Raw genomic sequence first — 20,519 nt, forward strand, 5'->3', positions numbered from 1 at the left:
AGTCGTCCAGGTAGGTTCCATAGTGGTCCATGAGCAAACACTAGTTTATGTGGTTTTGTTCTGATACAGCTCAAGATCATTCTAAAGCTATTCAGGAAAAGTTCATTTCTGCCCTGTGAATGACTTTTTTTTAGTATCGATACTTGCTCAAACTAGTACCTAGTTTCGATACTAGTTTCAGTACCAATTAGTATCTGATTTTCGATACTTCTGACAACCCCATTTACTGCAATGTATTTTTAAGTGCTTTTCACAACTTTTAGAGACCAAAGTGGACAGCGCACTTCCTTATTCTCAGAGGATAAAACGCTTTATAATTAGTCTCTTTTCTACCAGAGCTGATTTAGCAAGAGCTGTTCATAAAACATATCTGTACTAAGGTGAACTAAGTTTTGCTCAAATACATGAAAAAGAAAATTGGGTACAGCTACTTTAAGAGCCAGTTATTGCTTAAAAGAAATCTGCCCGTGTACGGCAAATATTCAAACGCTGCTATGTAACCAGTATGAAAGCTTTCACATCTGATCAGCCCAGTCACCAGGAATCATGAGACCACAGAGCCGCTTCTTCTGGCCTTTTAACATGAGAAATGGGAACAGGCTCTCAGATAATGCCATCCTCTGTGCCTTTGATGGATTATGGAGCGTGAGGGGAACTGAGAGAGGTGATGTTATTTGTAGATCTGTGAAAATGCAACACAAGGATGGCGGCTGTTTGTGTACGTGGTGAACGGATTGTTGTCGAGAAAAGAGGAGAGGGTTTCAAAGCCTGGTACAAATGGGTCTCGTCCATTAGATCGATGCAGTTCATTTGACACAGTGAAATGTCAGAGGATTATTCTGCAGTTTCCCTCAAGCGCGTTCACTTTACCACATGTTCCCTACTGCTCAGTCATACAAAAGCATCCATCTACCAGCTAATAACCAGGGTAGTTCAAAGTGACAGACACCGAAAGAAGCTACAGAGGAAAACCAGGATCACACACTACAAAAACTGACAAACTAGAACAGTTAAAATGACTTAAACTCTGGATATTAATCTTAATTTCAGTAGTACAGATTAGTTAAAATTTATTTGGTTGGAGGTTTTGAGGTTTCCAATTTGATTCAATACTAGAAATCGACCAATACAGGGGATTTTTGTGGCCGTTTGTTGAATTCAGAGAAACTGATGTCTGATGACCTCTGCCGATATTTTTGGGTCAATATTTAGGACAGATGTTAGTATTCTTTTCCAAATTCTGCCACTTAAATGAACTACAAACTCACTCACAGCGTTTTTGTTTTGTTTTTTACCACAAATCTATAAACAAATTGTGTGGTCACATTTTTTTGCATTTATCGCTTCACATTTAAGTGTTCAATAAAGCTTTGTGTATTCTATAGGTACGAAGGCAGCCGGAGAATTATCACTATTCATTACATTACTTCTTGTTTTAAATAATTTGTCAATAATTTGGGGAATAAAAATGTTATGTTGTAACCAGGGATGTTAACTGCATATTGAAAGCATGTGTAAACCATATTGGTGTTTTGTAAATAAATACACTATCCTAAATAACCCAAGCGATTAAATCCACTATTCCATTTAAAATGATTATTCTGAATTCAAGTAACTTTCAGTGATGCTAGATACTCTTTCTTGCAGTGTTATAAAGTGAAGTTGATTTGTAGGACATGGACAATGACTCGAAAAAGTTAATTTTCACACTCACCAGATTCTTGCGCGTTTCAGGAACACCGCTGACATCGACCGGTTCTCGTTCAAGAGCGTTGACAAAGCGAGCCTCGGCCACACCTATGGCACAGATCACATGGACCCACCTGGAGAAACACCAAGAGGGGAAGTTATTGTAAAAATTTAGAACAATCAATACTTTGCAGCTGATGTCGTCAAAATTCCCTAGGGGTGTGAAGCTAACTGAAGGCTCTGCTTCGTCTCAGGCTGTTAGACTTTAAACTAGCAGCATTAGCCAACAGTTAAGTCATTCTCACCTTTCTGTTTAAAATCAAACTCCTAAAGAGGAACACAACGCTCATATTGATCACAGGCTCCTGAAAACATGTTTAAATCCATTTTGTTTGTTTTTTTTCTTAGACACTGTCAAACAAGTTTTAAGATGAAAACTCTATTGATGTGTGCATTGTGTCATTATAGTAGCACTATTTCCACCATAAGTATATATGTAGAACACCCCCAGCGTGATGTCACTGCAAAGTATCAGATATGTCATGTTTTCCATCTTCTACCTAGGTGTCTTTGTTTACATTACAAATACAAAATAAATCGACAAAATAATGTACCACTTCATTACATCCATGTATTTTCAATTTGTTTTATCTAACAACAACAAAGTGTGCACAAACCGATTGTCAGTGGTAGTCTTCAGAGCCCCTCCTCGCAGGTTACAGAGACAGCACTCCTAGAAATCACACACAATTTATATTTAGATGAAATACAGCATTTCCATTATTTCTTGGTCTCTTTTAAAAGTCACTCAGATAATTTAATGAAGCTTTAAGATGTTTTAATTATAGTCTGCATTACTGTGTGTTTATGCCTGGGTTTATAATAGGATATTTTTGCCATATGACACAGCAGTTACTTACCACAGTGAAAGCACCTGCTGCACACATGGAGCAGATCCAGTTATCGCTCACAGAGTCTGGCTTCACACCATAACAACCTGCAAAGAGGAAGACTTTTGTGACCTTCAAGTTTCACAAATAAAGTTACAGCTCTATAAACATGCATTCTCCCAGTCCTCCATACATGCATGCATCCATACATACATACATCCATTCATACACAACATACAGTTTAGGGCCCAGTCTAAAGAATGGAACATTTTAACAACTGGACAGGTTTGAATGATTCTCATTTGGATGTTTACTCCAAAACAAAGAAGTGGAGTGGAGGTTGTTTCTGCTTCATGTGCTCCTATCAATACTGAAGCTGCCTCTTCCACAGCTGAGCCCTGCTCCTGAGTCCTGGAAGACTAATGAACTGGCCTTTTGAAGGTGCACTTGAGCTTTAGGGATAATAAGAGCTCAGAAGGGAGAGTGTATGCATGCTTGTATGTGTGTGTGTGTATATGTGCTTGTATGTGTGCGTGCATGTGTGCGTGCATGTTTTTGACATTTTGTGTGGATGGGTACAGCCGTGCAGTGCTGGATGTAGAACATGCTGGTTTAAATAACGTTTGACTTAATGTGCAAAAAGTGTCTTAAAGATTTGACTCTCTGAACTACCGGCAGCTTTTGTTGAAAGGAAAGCAGCAAATATCTCAGGAGCTTCCAGGTTTGAAGTGTTTTCTTATCTTTGTTAGCTCGGTAAAATAATCAGTGCTCTTTAAAGAAGACCTATTGTGCTTGAGCCTGCTCTGTAGTTATAATCTATGACACCCGTGGTTCATTATGTTATAATTTGCACATTTAAAATTGTGATATTCATCTAAAATGACTTAATAAAAAAAACAAGTTGGCTGACTTCTGTGTTAGAAAACGGCGGTGCCCAATGGGAGCTGATGTCGCCTTAAACATCATCACAACAAAGAGCAGTGGAGCTGATTATTAGCTGATATTGATTGGTAATAAGGAATCTTGAAAATAAGCAATTAAAAATTCCTCAAACATGCATGAATCTCCAAAAACAACTTTGAGAGAGTAAATGAGAAGGAAACAACTCAAACATAATTAAAAGCTTTGAAAGGTCGATTCTGCTTAAGAGGTCTGCTTTAAACATACCCAAAATCCACAAGCACACAAAGTGGAAAGCTTCACCAAAAGTGGCACCAATTTTTTTTTTATAATACTATGGTTGAAACTTTTCTCCGCCACGTGATCTCAGAAGGTTTGAAGAAATGTTTTAACTTACTCTTTTAAATTAAATCTGTACTTACTGGCATGAACCTGTACGAGGCAAGTTGAGCAGCTGATGAGAACGCTCGTGCCATCATCTCCAATGTAGGAGTTGGTTGGAAGAGGCTCAGTATTCCCGGCTCCAGCGCTAAAACACATTTCAGGAACAAGGGGTCGAGTTCTGCTTCCCTTGGTTTTTGGAGGCTCTTTTGATAGGTCTTTTCCGTTCTGGAAATAAAAGCAGATTTAAAGAATTAAACTACATAAAACGAAGAACAATCACTATATTCTGGTCAAAAGCTAGTTTCTGAGTGGTCTACCTTGACATAGGGACAGAACATGGCGCAGATTGCACAGTGTGGGCTGAGTCCTGCCACTGCAGCATTAAAGCCCTTCTGTGAGATGTTCTGCCAAATGGGTTCTTGCTTCTTCGCCTCGTCTGGTGACGTGCGAGAGGGAAGATCTGTAGGTACAGACAAACAAACATTAAACATGAAATAAGCAACATTAACCCATCTGTCAATAAATGTATTTCAATGCCTTTACAACAGCAACAGAAAAACTACAAGTCTCCATATGTTCAACTTTAAGCTACATTAGCCAATTTTCAAACAGCAAAGGAGAAAGTAGGTGTTTGAATCCATCTAGGCCTGTCACAAGAAATACTATACATATTGACTTATCATTCAATACATGACAGTTGGAACAATAGTTTTTATGGGTCAGTATTTATCATGGGTATCCTTTCTTTGCACTAGTGGGAAAATTTGTGGTATTTTTCTGTTCTACTCTGTTTATCGTCTATATTTACATCAGTGATATATGGTGCTTCAAAATGTGTTATTGTGACAGGGCTAAATTCTCACAAACCCTTTTGATACATATTCACAAGCATGATTTTAACTGTTTTTCAGATGATAAAGTGAAGTATGAGCTGAACCTCCAACAATCAATCAATCCTAGTAGGAGTGAGATCGATAAAATATATGCAGATACAGACAGCGGCTTGATTTTTTAGATTGCTACTTTCACAATATAGTCTATGAGGGAAAATTCAAATCCACCAATGTACAAGGTGTCCATCAAGTCTCTATGTTTTTATTTCCCTTTGTAAGTCAATTTTAAAATTGTATATATTATTATAATATGTATTTATAGATTTGTTCTATTGTACTCAGTGGTACAATAGTTTCAGGCATTCTGTTGACTAAAGAGTCATGCTTTTGAATGAAATGGCTATCAATGTCGTGGCCACCGCATTCACAGACATCACACATCTTTCTTTCTGTGGGGCTATGTTCAAAATATCGTGTATTGAACAAAGATACAAGACATGACTGAACTGAAGAAAAAGATAACGGATGAGATTACAACGACAATTGATGAGGCTATGCCACAGAACATGGCAAAAAATTCAGTCCTGTCTTGATGTGCTTCGTGCAACTAATGGTGCCCATATTGGGGTATATTAAATGAGGTAAAAACTTTGGAAACCACGGAGTACACTAGAACAAGTCTGATTAATATATCTTACCAATTGCAATACATTTTATAAGCTGTAAAGAGACTTTATGGGCACCCTGTATGTCCTTTAACTGTTAATTCAATGTGTATCTTCCTTACCCTAAGCACTTCAGTAGGGTGGCAGGGTAGGCAGAAGCTAAGATACTCCACTGTCTCCTTTCTATCTATCTTATATTGAACACCAAGGCACCTGAAGAACAACCCCTCAGTCTCAAGTCATTAAGTCATGATCTGTACATGTTCAAAGTAAAAAGGAGGGGCATGCAGACTTAAGAGCAAAACATCAAGAGATTAAAGTGTAAATTGCTGTGCACATTTGACAGAAAAAAATAATGTATGAATGTAGAAGATGAATATAACAAAAGAATTGCAATTCACAAACACAGTCCTACCCTTGTCACTGGTGGGTTCTTGTTTGACGATGGACATGGGCGATCGCATCGGTGGCTTGCTCAGTGGGTGACGCCGGCTCTTCATCACCTCTGCGGGCATTTTTATTTTGGAGAAACTTGACTGTGAGAAGCAAAGACAATTTAGACAGGTTTTTTGACAATTATTTGACCCTATGAGTATGAACTGTGAAGAGTGTGTTACCTGAGTAATATCTACATCCTGATTTTCTTCTTTGATCGTGTTCCCCACCTGGACACCTGTTAGGCCAGATTTAGCAAATGCTGCAAATTCTTCCTCAAACCCAGTGATGGCGCTGTGGAGATGTGCCATTTTCCTCTGCTGCTTTAGTTGGTTCTTCTCCTCAATTTCATCTACAAAGATAAAATGCGTTATTCAGTACATTTATTTAATCTTAAGGACTTGAAGTAATGTTGAGGACATTCCTCACCATTGTAAAGAGCTTCCTCTGCTGCTTTGGCTGCAGCCTCCTGCTCCTTCAGCTCTATGGCCTCCAGTGTTTGCATAGCCTCTCTGGCCAGCCGATCAGCACGCTCCTGTCTGCGCTGAGCCTCGCGCTCCTCCACCTGCCGCTGGTAACTGACTGCATCCAGCTCTATGCCCTCCTCCGCCAGCAGCTTCACTTCGTCCAGTTTGAGCCGTCTGAACTGCTTCATCTTCTGCATGGCCCTGAAGGCATTAGACCAGGCATTAGACCAGGCATTAGACCAGGCATTAGACCAGGCATTAGACCAGGCATTAGACCAGGCATTAGACCAGGCATTAGACCAGGCATTAGACCAGGCATTAGACCAGGCATTAGACCAGGCATTAGACCAGGCATTAGACCAGGCATTAGACCAGGCATTAGACCAGGCATTAGACCAGGCATTAGAGTTTGTGATCACTGTGGTGGGACTCACTTGCGAAGGGCAATGGCTCTGTGCTCCACGCGGCTCTTCTTCCATTGCTCCAGCTCAGGGCTGTTCAGCTCAGTGGGCTTCAGATGGTCCAACACTGTGGTATCTTTGCCCTGTTTCCACAGCTCATAGCGCTCAGGCTGCAAGCAGCGCACAAACACATCCATGGAGATCTTCACCATGTCCTTACGGCACGTGCACTGAAGAGATAGGAGAGAAAACAAGACAAGATATTATTTCTGCCTACAATGGGTCAAGTATTAAGAAGGCCTGTCCCAATATCAAAATTTGAAGTGCTATATATATTGCTGAAGTAAATATAGACGATAAACAATAATACTGAAACCAAATTATAAAGCACAAGAATCCCCAAAAACTATTCTAAATGTACAAAATTGTTTAAAAAAAATATGAACTACAATAAAGAAATGCACAAAATGCACAAAATGCACCACCTAAGTTAGTTAGTAGTTAGTCTGTAACTATATTCTTAGTTTATAATTCAAACCTCGACAGCTTAAATCTCATTGTTGTACAGACAAAAAAAACAAAAAAGTACAAAGAAAAAAGTACAAATGATAAATGTTGCCCCCCCAAAAAACTACTATTCCATCTGTTATGTATTGAACGATATGTCGATATAGTACTTATCTGAACAGGACTCGTATTACGAGAAAAACTTGATTTATTCTGATAATATAACTGCCAAAAAAACACTGAGAAAAGTAAACATCTACAACACATTATTGTACACTCAAAAGGCCAAGTCTACATTCTATGGAGAAAAGTGGGAAATGAAAAACTGAGAAGGTTGAGCAGAAAGATGAAAATACTTTATTTTTGTGCCTTGCTTGTTGTATTACTTTCTGTCTATATTATTTCCTGAGTTGCACTGAGAGCCTATGTTCAATTACTGGAAACACAGCAGCTTGCCGGCCCCAAGAAAAACAATATCCAGCCTACATCTCATCGAGACACCACTTGACAGACGGAAACATTAAAATATGGTGTTGGTTGGAGGGCGGTGGAGCGGAGGGCAGAGGGGACATGCCTTCAGTCGGATTGATATCAGTGAAAAACATGGTGACTGCAAGCGAAATATCATGACAGCAGATTTGTTTCTTGTACAGTAATTGTGTATGTAATCTGCATCTGTAAGCGCTTATTTCACTTTTTGAAATCATTAGAGTGTTATGGATGGATATTGTGGTCGTCTCGAGGGTCTGGGCTGCTTCCACTTTATTATCACATAAATACTTAATTAGAAAGGGGAAACAGACTCGCAAAGTACAAAACCCAGCAAAACAAAAGCTCGCCCCGAGGCTAACAGTCAATGAGCCCTGAAGTATACTTTGGGTGCTAATGAAGCCACTGCAAACCTCCGGCCTGGGGATGTGCTATGGATCAGCGCATTCAGTGGAACTGCCAACTACTAATAACAAAACAGGCTCTGTGTCGGACCCGCATGACCCATAGTGTAGCATTATTTATCCACCATTACAACAGAGAGAGACTAGGTCAACAGGTTTGTTAACAGGGTAAAAAGAATCATTTTGCTCTTATCGGTGCATTTCCTTTAAAGGTTCACTATGCAACTTTGCAGGTAGGAGTCTGTCCTCATCTCCATGGAGGATTGGAGATGTAACGCTTTGCCTGGGATGTTTCACAGTATGGCATAAAACCAGTCCATCTACTTTAGTTAGAGGTCAGATCTGTGGCGAAGCAAGCCCACTCACTGTAAGAATGCAAGTATTTTTGAGCAATAAAACACCTGTTAGGGAATACATGCAGGGCAGCTAAACTTAAAGCCATATTGAGGAACATACCAGGCAAAACAAAAACATCTCTATGGTGACGGAAACTCTACCGGTAAAGTTACATAACCCGGCATTAAAACTGGGGTATATGATTTTGAAGCTGTGGAAGGTGCAAACAGGTGTGAAATCTATCTCACCATTTTCTAACTCTCATAAACACTGCTATTTTTTACATGCATGCATTTTGGGGGCATCAATAATTATAAATTATAATAAATATAAAGTTTAATTGTTGTCAAAATTGCCCAACCCTAGTAGAAAAGTATTCTCCAAAAGAACTGAGAGTTTTATTACAACAAAAAGTTATTGAATATAACATAACCGCATATGCATGGTTGCTGAATTAAGACAATGAATGGTCAGTTTTGTGTTCTTAAAGAGCTAACAGAGGACAGAGCACACTCTCAGTATTCTTGCCATGACCGCAGGTGTGAATTCTCTTAGTAAGTCAGACAGATGGGGCAGCAGTTAAGGAGCTTGTATTTCACAAGACTGAGACATAAGCCGTGTGCTGGCAGCCCCCAAACGGTGACAAATTTGATCGCTGGCCCCATCCTTCACTGTCCCGTTTGGTGCTGACAGAACAGGCGAGGGGGCGGGGGGGCGGGAAGGACAGGCGGCCATAGTCAAAAATATTAGGTTTGTGTGTCTTCTGGGGTTTTACAGAAACTGTTCCTCTCTAGAGTGAAGTACTCTGAATTCATTGTGCATATTAAATCGGCCTTTTTGTAATACTGTCACTAAGCCACGGCCATAACTATAATCCAATTAAAAGATATGTTATGTCTATTTAAAATTATTAAGTTTGACCACCCTGTGTTACTCAATATGGCATGTGAGGAAAAAAAACTGATTGAATGCTTGCAGAATAGATCTATTGTTAGCTTAGTACATGAAAGATAATTATGATAGATGTTATGGCTTTGCCCAGAATGTTGAGTTATCTATATTACCGTATTTTCCGCACTATAAGGCGAACCTAAAAGCCTTTAATTCTCTCAAAAACCCACAGTGCGCCTTATAATCCGATGCGCCTTATATATGGATCAATATTGGTCAATTATGACACCCGTAGTCAGGAGGCGTCACCGAAGTAATAGCGGTAATAACCCTTTAAGGACTGAGTACACTATGGGCCAGTATAGCTCACCTAGACCTAGACTTTTATTCTTTTTTAGCCATAAAAATCATGTTAAACGAAGTATCAGAATTTACTGCATTTTTTCACACAACTACTTCTATTTTACACATCCATCTGTATTTTTTTCTTTTACGCATTGAATAAATGACTGGGAAAATCCCCGCAGCCCCGCGCTCTCATTCGTCACCTTCGAGGGACAACAGAGGCAGATTATCGTAATGAAGGTAAAATATTTAGATAGCCCCATGACTGCGCTTTGAGATGCCATTTGAATTTACATGAGAGCACGACTGGGTGTGGAGTTACGCTGCTGGAAAGTCCGCAACCCACTCTATCGGCGATGATAGGATCCGACGCTATAGGGATAATGGAGAGACGGGGAGATAGCGCTGGGCGACATACGCCACAATCTGCCAATGGATTGCGGATGCCTGGGCTGATATATCAGTTTCAACTGTGGTCCGAGCTTTCACGAAGGCAGGAATTGTCACTGAACTGCCAGACAACAGCAGCGACACAGATTTTGACGAGACGGAATCAGGCACTTTGAATGGCGAGCTCGCCCAACTGTTCAACTCAGACACTGAAGAGGAAGAATTCGAGGGATTTGTGAATGAGGAATGAACTGAAAAAGTGAGCTTTACGTGTTTCTTTCACGTGTTTACAACTAAACAAGAGAGATATTGTGAATATGGACATTAACGTTTGAACAACGTTGAGTTATTGTTATTGCTTTGCACTATTTCGAGAGTTACTATATTGTGAATGCATTAACTTGTTTTGTGAGTGAACAAAGTTTTCAGAACATTTTTTTAAATTCTATTAATAAAGTTTGACTGACTGACTTATCTGTTTTGTTGACATTCCCTTTAGCGCAGCTCCATCTCGTGGATGCATAACACAACCCCAGCTACTACAGTAGTTTCGATTCTATGCGCCTTATAATGCGGTGCAAAACGGTCCTATATATGAAATTTGTTTTAAAATAGGCATTATATTAGGAATTATATTCCGATGTGCCTTATACTGCGGAAAATATGGTACATTCATTTCATTACAGCTTTTTTTACCTCAAAACCTGTTCGTCTCCATGGTAAATGGTCACATTACATCACACTTTGCATCAAGGAACCACTCACCCATTCATACACACCTTCACACACCAGTGTAAGCAGACACTAGGGGCAAGGTGTTTAAGTGTTTTGCCCAAGGACACAACGACAGCACTCATCTGTGGGAACTGGAATCGCACGGTCAACCTGTGAGTCAGTGGATTCAACTGCTCAAGCAACATTTTTTTACTGCCGAGAATGGGATTTGAACTGCCAACCTTTGGATCATTGGATAAATAACTGAACTTCTGTCTCCATGGAAATACTGTGGAACATTACAGGCAGCAACCTCTCCAAGGAGACAAGCAGGTGCTGAGCTATAAAATCAATGTAAAGAAATTAATGTAAGATAGATCAATTTAAATGCATATCTTCTACTAGAAAAGCGTCCCCTTCCACCAAAATAAAGACTTTAAATTATACAATAAATGCATTTTGACTAAGGCCAGTGCTGTTCGAGACAAAACAGAAGTAGCATTAAGTAAGAAAGACAAGTTGTTCTATCTGCTATTCCCGAAGTCTGTGTGTGGGGGGCGGCAATGTCACTTTGTCGACTTGGATTAACGGACCAGAGTTGACTCCTCTTCTCTATCAGGCTGAGACAAGTGCAGAGGAGATGGTCCCCTGAGCAGCGGCTTGGATGGAGGCACTACTGGTTCTTAAATTACAAGTGGTCGCATGGGCAAAGTGGAAAAGGCCGAAAATGAGAAAAAAGAGGCAAAAGAGCCGCACTGGCACCTCATAAATCTGGCATTCAGTCAAGTGGAGAGGCAGAGGACACCCCAACGCACCCATGTTCACTCTCCCACACAGAGAAAGAGAACGAAGAAAGAAAAATAAAGTCAAATCTTAAGAGAAAAGGGGGATACCAGAGGAGACTGTAGTAGGGCTCCCTTCCATAGCCACACATGCCCTGTCAATTTCATGCTTAATAGCTCACAGCCATTTTGTGTCCATAAGGAGTTGTAAGTTTATGGACATTGTCAGTAAAATAGTTTGTATAAGAAGACCAAGAACTGTTTCCCAATATTTTTAATTAGAAAAGACTAAAAAGTGCAGTATATGAGTATTATTTACCTGTGTAGCCATCTTGCCATAATCCACCCAACGCAGTGTGGCAAAGTTGGTGGACTCTGCGCAGTTGAAGCCGTGGTTGAAACCGGCGTGATAACCATAGGGAAAAGTAATCATGAACTCTCCCTCGTTCTGAGTGATCTGTTTGGAGACAAATTTAAAAGAGAAAAATTCATTATTATTATATAGATTATTATTATTTTTTTTAAGCTTTTGAAGTTACCTGTGCATTAGCAAAGTGACAACTTCCACCACTAAAGGCATGGGTTCACACTTCATACAGGACTAAGCCATTTTATTTTTTACATATGAATGAAGTGCACTACTGAAGTATGACTGTAGTAATGATGTCCCGGGGGTTAATGTTCACATTGGATGTAGGGGCACCCTCTACTGGCAGAAACTTATCATTTTAGTCTGAAAATTATACTATATGGAGTAAAATATTAAAGTACACAATTGGATGGCCTAATACATAAGATGAGAAGAGAGCATCTGTTAGAGCAAGAAAGTGAACTCACCCTGTCAAAGGGGATACTATATTTTTTCAGAATGGACGGAGATATCAGCGTCATCTTGTGGCGAAGGAAGGCATCACAGCCTTGTGAGCTGCCTGGAAAAAAGCCTGCAACAAAACAATGCACAAGTTCAATTAAAATACTTCTTAAAGAGTGATATCAAAGATTTCTGGAAATTCAAATTATATACAGATGACTAATTACAAGAATAGTAAAAGTCCCTAATCTTTTACCTATTACTTAATATAGTACTTAACTGTCACACTGCGTTTGAAATCAGCTTTGCCTTTAACAACACATCTGACCTTTCTAAAACAGTTCGTCGTGAGAGCATATCGCCTTGTGACATTTTGGGTTTCAAAGACTCAACTTTCTCTGTGAAAACAAAAGCCAACTTTTTTCCCTCAGCGTTGGAAAGACTCCAACAGCCTGTGCATAATCAAAAGCAAGAATTTCTCCTCCATCACTCGTCACTCTCCCTTTTCTGAGCACGCCCGCCAGTGCCTCAAAGGGGGGTCCATCCGAGCCGCCGCCCAGTTAAACTTTTATGTGACTGACAGTATAATCGTACCCATTTCATCCTTCATTTTCACTGGATTGTTTCAGCCTCTGTTCCAGGCTACAAAGGCAGAGAGGGAGACAGGCCGCCATTCTCCCATCGCCTGCCTGCTTGTTGGAGCTGATAAAGGTGAATAATGTGCCGACAGAGCCTTGGTATTAATCCCCATTAAAATGCAGCTGGCTCTGGGAGCTCTCCACAGGGTAATATTAACTTAAAGGCTTCATTCTGTCCTTTTGAGTTTAGAAATTAAGTTCACGCCGCTACCGCCACAGCCTCTTATTCTGAATGCTGTCTCCAGCCAAAAAGACTGAGAACAAGATGGAAATGAATGCGCAGATGAAGAAGGGTAGGAAGAGGAGTTGTGGTTATTCTTCTGCCATTTAACTGTTCTGGAGTTTGAATAGGACTGAGGGAGCCTGTTGGGCATTCGGCTACACTCATAACTGTCTTTTAGGAGCTCGTAAACAGTTGGCTGCCGCTGCTGACGGCGGCTTTCATAGGTCAGCGGGTGCTTGTTAAGAGACGTTGGCATGGATTTCCTCCCACTGCCAGCTGCTTCAGAAGAGGGCTGCAGGAGGCACACTGACTGAAGGAACGCAGACAGTGACAGCATCTACTGGATCATGACAGTTTAAGATCTAAAGAGAAGTTATCCTGTTATACAACTTCAGTGAATATTCTTATCTATTGGCAACTACAAATTATTTTAGAAGTTTTGATTAGTGCTGCACAATATATTGCTATATCTCCATTTGAGTTAGCATAGTTATCAAATCACTGAAATTATTTGGGTAATAGAAAATTTTATCATTTGCTGAGGGAAAAAAATCTTGTTGTACCTGTAGTTTTGATCTCTACTAACATGTCCTGAAATTCATGGGATTTATGGTATTTTTAATATTTGAGGGTGCTTTGAATCAGAATCCTACTTTTTAAAACATAAACCACATCTATTTGCAAATGCAATACTACATTTGTTCCCTGGCAAATCCAGAATATCTTTCTTTATAAAAGAAAATAGAGATTGACATCAGTCTGGTCACCATGCCCTCTGTTGCATCTCCAGCCCAGTCAAACGTGATCGTCCAATCAGATTCATTTTTGATCCAATCACAAACGAAGGAGTTCATTGGTCACCTGTGATTTACAAATAAAATCTAATTTATCTCACCTCAGATTAACAGACTTTAGTGTTTTAGTTTTTCAGACCCCTGTGATACATTTTTTATAATATTTTTTGATAGTGACAGACAAATGCATGTCCCTGATAGGCTTGGAGATTCACCAGTGATCAGACTCGCATCTTCGTAAAGTATTGAAGATTTGTGTATGTATAAGCATCCCAAATTGTGTACCCGAGATCCCAGGCAACCTTAGTAGTGAAATAGAGTTTGAAATTTTAATATTGTGACAACATAACTAGCTCCACTCATTTACTTCATATTACATTTAAATCTTCATAACTAAGCATAATATTGATTTTGTTCCACTAAACAGGCCTTACAGTAGACCACCAATAAAATGGCATTGGCCTTTCTCTCTTGTCGGTCTTATGCCACATATTGTGCTTGACATTTGCCCAGCTCAGGTACAACACAACGACAGAGGCTTTGTGTTGGTAATTATTGATTTGTTCTCCACTCTCCACAACAACAAGGACAAATGGTGTGTCTATTGAATGTAGTTTGGATGAGGCCAACTCTCCCTCATCATTTCAGCTGCTTCCATCTTGTACAATACACAAGATAATCCCCATTGATCCGGATGCGGGGAGGAGGAGCGGGAAAAAGTGAGGATGAAAAGGAGAAGCTTTATGAGAGAGTCGGCAGATGTTGTGAAGAAAAGCGCATCAGCTACAACATAGTCTCTATTTGGGGGTTCAAGAGCAGTTACGGAAAACAGACAATAATTTCTATATCAACTTGTTAATAAATGATATTTTTTTCGAAAAGAAATAATATTTTTGGAACACAATCGCATTTGAGCTGAAGAGAGTAGAATAAGTAAGTGATATGGCCATTGTCATTTCATTCAGCCATTTAAGGCCTTGCTTTTAATCTATATTGCTTGCTATCTATATTGCTTGCTTTTTATCTATATTGTACATTCATAAAAGGTTTGAAAGGGATTATCCTACCATCCTATCATGTGTCAGTAATTGTATGTGGTATGAATTACTTTCAATATTATATTTTCCATAGCAATATGTCATACTTCAAAATATGCTATTGTGACAGGCCTTAGGGAAAGACATTTGGTTTTTAGGGATACTCCGTTACTGATACTGTTACCAAATATCTGATATGATGCTGTAAAATTAGCTGGATTGGGTATCGGTTCCATGATATCGATTCTAAGATGTTAATTAGGCTGATATCCTGGTTGGGCCTTTATCTGAGACTGTAAATAGTCTTATGACATCCAAAGTGTTTCATAATGTCTGAACTTTTTTTTCATATGAAGCTGTTCAGTAGTTATTTGAATTGCACAACACAACTGGATTTCTTTGTAACAAGTTAACAGTTTTCATTTTCTGCTCCTACACTGGTATTGGTTTATATCGTGCATTGGCAGAAGTATTGATATCGGTATCAGAACTAAAAAAGCTGGATCAGTGCTTCCTTCTTGGTTTTCTTTGAGTGTTTCTTTCTACACTGCAATGCTTGTTGTTGTTATTAAAGGTAGAATAAGGATTCTCATAAAGGAGCATAGTTATAGGCAAAGCTGAAGATGGTTGGATACAGTGAAATAAAATGAAAAGATGACTGCAATGGTCTTACATAATCTTATAAATGTAACAAATGAATAGTGAAGGACAAGGCTTTTTGCGTTATCTTATTGAAAGCAAGACAATTATCAAGTCGTCTTATATCTGAACATATCACATCAAATAATACCAAAATATAATAAAACAGCACAATTTGAGTACCTAAACTTGACAAAAGGGCAGAGTTAAAATGTAGACATGGGTCATATTCTCACCTTGGGCGAGTCTCTCAAGCCTCTTGCCGTGTTCAGGAGGAATGGAGTACCTGAAAAAAACAAGAAGATAATTATTCAAACTGATGGCTTCAGCAACACCACAGGAGAATTAACACTGTACCAAAGACATCAGCACAAATACACTTCTGTATCTGTATTTTATGTGTTAAAATGTATAAGTGTTAAAATGTATAAGTCCATTTCAAATATTGTTACCCTACAAGTAAAACAGACATATTTCTAAAAAGTTAAGTGAAGGAGTCATTTAGACAAAGTCGTAATTTCACTACTGTTTCACTGCCTTTCTCCTGCCTCAGTCCATGCCTCATGATCCACACGCATTTATTAGTGTATAACAGTACACAGTTGAACTTTGAGGCGTTAACATGGACGCACAGAGCAGAAGGTAACGATCAAAGAAGAAGACAAAGGTGTGTGTGAGAAGCACTCAGAGACAGAGACAGTGAAAGCATATGTGCTGCTGGGGCACAAGACCTGAGGAAAAAGTTGTTATGAGTGGGTGCTAGGTGCTCACGGTGCAACACTGCCACCTGGAGTTAGACAGTTAGAAAACCTGTTCACAAAAGCACCAGCCAACAAAAGCTGATGAAAGTTATGTATTAAAACATGGATGCACTGTCTTCAACCATATATGACATAAGCTTTAATATTTAATTTAATATATTTGGCTCACTTGAATGAAACATTCTAAACTTTTATGAGCTTTTAACCATGCTATAACAGTCCCTCACCATTACATTACTCAAAGTTGTATTTGACACAAGATAATTAAAGACTGAGCAAGCTTAAGATGCCTAAATATCATTTGACGCAATTGTCTACAAAAAAGTAAACACAAAAGGGTCGTTCACACTGGTATGTGAACCAGAACTTCAATTGCAGTGTTTGTTAGTGTTGCTGAATGCATCTTTTGAACTGACTTAACGCCCCCACAGCCCTCACCCAGAGCACCACTGAATAAATAATGCAAAACAATGCATTGGTTTGGTTTGTGTGTACAGCCTGATTTCAGTTTACATCTATTTAGAGGAGCACAGCATCAAACTAAACAAATCAGCAGTTCGGCGCGTCTCCTCCCGTTGCCCGTCCTGAGGCCACTGTTGCTATGGCAGCAACACGTCTATGAGTGTGGCAGTGCGAGAAAAACACAAATAAAACAACATGGCGCAAATGAGAGCTTCGACTTTTCCATCCAACAGAACAGGAGTATGATTTTGCTACTGTGGGAGGTGGTTCAGGACTTACAACAGTGTCAGTGGATTTCTCGACTTGGATCCTGAACAGATCCAAATGAGTATTTTCACTAGAGCCGCACTAGTCGGCTTGGCTGTGATTAGTCGACTAGTCAAAACGATTGTAGACACTCTTATACATTCCCAGTTTTCCTCCTCAGTTAGATGGGCCACTTCAGAAAGTCTCCCTTCTCATCTGTTTCGTCCTTCCTTCTCCTCCTCTCCACCCTTTTCCCTCCCTATTCTTCCTCCTTCTCCAACCTTCCTCACACCTCCTTCTCCTCCTCCCTCCTGCATCCTTCTCCCTTGCTCATTCCTCCCCGTCTCTCTTCTCTCTTCCCCATCCTCCGCTCTTCCCTTCTCTGCATTCCCCGTCACCCACCCCCCTTCCTCTCTCCTTCCTTCCTCCCTCCCTCCCTCCTTCTCTCTCTCTCTCTCTCTCTCTCTCCCCCCTTCCCTCCTCCTCCTCACTCACAGGCTCTGAGCATAACTTTCATCTGACAGCACATGGATCTGCGGGAGTGTTTGTGAAAAGTGTGATTGAAACAAAAGACAGAAAAGACGGAAGGATGGAGGCAGAGAGAGGTGACAGACAGAAGTTTGACACAAGCAGCAGTTTGGGAGTCACGAGGAGCAGAGAAAGAGGCTTTGACTTTGATGGGTGCACAGTTGCAGGGGGAGTTAATTTCACAAATGGGTGCACCGTGAGAGGGGAGTGTGTTTTAAGGGGGCATGCTCTGTTTAACAGCCTGTAATTACCCCACCGTACACAAGTGGAAAAACCTGAAAATGATTCAATTGAACAAAAATGGAAGTCAGAAGCTTGGAGAGCTCTGTGGGTGAGAGAAAGTGTGATGGAAAGTGAGAGAAATTACAACTGGCATGAAACAGTGAGAGCTGCAAGAATAAAAATTACATTACAAAACTTAATGTGAGAATTTCTTGGGCACAGAATGGATTTGACGTTGCTAAAACTTGAAAAGAAAGGCAAATCTCAGAAAAGAATAGTTGCAAAAATAAAATTATAGTCATTTTCGCACACTAGCTCTGTTAAAAGGGCCCATATTATCCCATTTGTGATCCATGTTATAATCTACATTTCCACCTTGTGATGTCATGTGGTAATACAGAAAGTGCTCCACTGTGTTTGTAAACTCCATACACCTTCACTAGAATCATTTGGATAATTTCAGCTCTGGAATTGTCCAATCAACTACTATATGACAACACAAAGTGCAACACAGCATTTAGAACTTTGGAGATGTAGATAGACTTATAATAAATGGTTACTCAAACATGTGTGAATGAAACAAACCACAACTTCAGGTATGTTTAAGATCAGGTAACAATAACAACTCATAAGAATCCATTTTGTGTAATATAAGACCTTTAATGCTAGAATTGAGACACAGAATGGATTTGAATTTGCTAAAATTTGGAAAAAAAGGTAAATATCAGGAAAGAATTGATGCAAAGATAAAATTAATTATAGTCATTTTCACACAATAGCTTTGTTAAGGTCACTGTAAAAAGCTTTTATACTCAAAACAAGTGATTTCTGAGCGGCACATTAGAAGGAGTTTTGGTCAACCAACATTTTTTAGATAATAATAATAATCATAATCATAATAACAATACTTGTTAGACTTTAAAAAAATGTAAAAGAACCACATCAGAAAGCAGAAAGCATTACGTGAGTTAGCTGGAGCTGGGTGTGACTTTGTTTCTGTTTGCATAACAACCTTCTCCGACCTGACAAACTACAATCTCTTTATAAATATTCATGTTCAGTAAAGATAATACAAAGGTTACAGGTTATATAATGGTTATGTTAACAAAGGAAGAAGAAAAAAGCAGGAGAAATCTGAAATATCATCCCTTTAAAATTTTTGCTTTTTTAGTTTGGACCTCCTGTGACGCTTTGGGGGTTCAGGGTCTCATTTATAAAACTTCTTCCTAAAAGTGTACATACGAACAAAACACAGATTTTTAAACTTCCTCAAACTTGCTTCACTTCTCATCTCTCTGAGAACAGGTGCCTTCTGCCTCATCTCTCAAAGTCTTGACACCCTGAGTTCAGAGTTTTTGGGCCGTGCCTCTCATTTTCATCACGTAAAGTTGTCTTTTCTGGGGACAACAGGGAAATCAGCGCTTCAGTTTTCTGTAGCTAAAACCCAGAACAGTCTTCCTGAAGATGTGATACTGGCCTCTACTTTGACAATGTTTAAATCCAGGCTCAAATGGTACTCTTTGACTGTGACTTTAACAACATTGTTGTGCAGTCAGATCCACTTACCCACAGGTTGGCAGTGCAATAACAGATTACTACAGATGCTACAGATGAATGCTATTGTTGTGTCCTTGGGCAAGTGTCTGCATACACTGGTTTTTAAGTGTGTGTGTGTGTGTGTGTGTGTGTGGGGTGTGTGTGTGTGTGTGTGGGGGTGTGTGCGTGTGTGTGAATGGGTGAGGTTTCCTTGATGTAAAGTGCTTTAAATGCCTTAACGATGGAAAAGCCCTATATAAAAATATGACTATTTACCATTTAATTTGTGTATGAATTGTGCAATAGAAAATAAACTTGTCTTCCTTTGCTTTGCCTTTTATAAATTACAAACTTAATGTGGAAAATCACGCACATAACATTTTAGTACATATGCACGCTTTGTAAATGAGACCCCAGATCCCCATGTTTCAAATCACTGCATTAGAGGTTAGAAATCACATCAAGTTCTCTGATATAACATTTAATTGAGGACATTTTCTGAAATCAGTGATTGGTTTGTTGTCCTGCTTTGGGGATGTTACTACATCATCCCTGCTTTAAAAACAAAGCAGGAGGTTTAACTTACCAGGACTTTGGTTGTCCAAAGTGTAGGTAGTTGATGCTGTAGAGATCCATGTCCTCTGTGTGCCAAGCAAATGTTGTTTTCCACATCCCAAAATATAGGTAAGGCGTATTGACCCCTTCAATGACAATGCCACACTCCTGCTCCACCATGTCCAGTAGTGTGTTTAGATGACCAATGTTCCATTCATGGACATCCTAGAAATAAAAAGGTTCAAACATGAATCAATCAGAAACAAGATTAAACCAATACTAACAAATACATATCTAAACCATCAGTACTGCTCAAAATGAAAGGGAAAATGTTGAAAAATTCTGCATTATGCCCCAAATACCAGAAGATGGCGCTGTTGTCATATATAATACAGATATGAGGAGAGAGGCAAATTTACCATGGGTGATTATGGTATTTCTTGGAATATTTATGATCATAGAAGTACAAGACACAAAATGAATGAGTCTGTGTAAAATTGATGTTTGATCTCCAATAATAACAAACACCGTTAAAAATGTAAGGA

The 20,519-nt window shown here is 39.4% G+C and overlaps 1 protein-coding gene across 1 annotated transcript in view; it reads right to left on the reverse strand.

Annotated features, from left to right (window-relative positions):
- The window catches only part of kdm4b (lysine (K)-specific demethylase 4B), a 33,548-nt gene that overhangs the window by 9,651 nt on the left and 3,378 nt on the right, over positions 1-20,519 (reverse strand). Inside the window, exons 5-17 of the mRNA XM_033991995.2 lie at positions 20,006-20,199; positions 15,901-15,950; positions 12,360-12,463; positions 11,842-11,979; positions 6,698-6,894; positions 6,226-6,464; positions 5,979-6,148; positions 5,777-5,897; positions 4,181-4,323; positions 3,902-4,088; positions 2,610-2,686; positions 2,367-2,422; positions 1,715-1,823 (exon numbers count right to left, since the gene is read on the reverse strand). Of these exons, the coding sequence (XP_033847886.1) occupies positions 1,715-1,823; positions 2,367-2,422; positions 2,610-2,686; positions 3,902-4,088; positions 4,181-4,323; positions 5,777-5,897; positions 5,979-6,148; positions 6,226-6,464; positions 6,698-6,894; positions 11,842-11,979; positions 12,360-12,463; positions 15,901-15,950; positions 20,006-20,199 (1,785 nt within the window). The remainder of the gene's footprint in view (positions 1-1,714; positions 1,824-2,366; positions 2,423-2,609; positions 2,687-3,901; positions 4,089-4,180; positions 4,324-5,776; positions 5,898-5,978; positions 6,149-6,225; positions 6,465-6,697; positions 6,895-11,841; positions 11,980-12,359; positions 12,464-15,900; positions 15,951-20,005; positions 20,200-20,519) is intronic.

Source organism: Periophthalmus magnuspinnatus, chromosome 4 (assembly GCF_009829125.3).
Source record: "Periophthalmus magnuspinnatus isolate fPerMag1 chromosome 4, fPerMag1.2.pri, whole genome shotgun sequence".
NCBI classification, from domain to species: domain Eukaryota; kingdom Metazoa; phylum Chordata; class Actinopteri; order Gobiiformes; family Gobiidae; genus Periophthalmus; species Periophthalmus magnuspinnatus.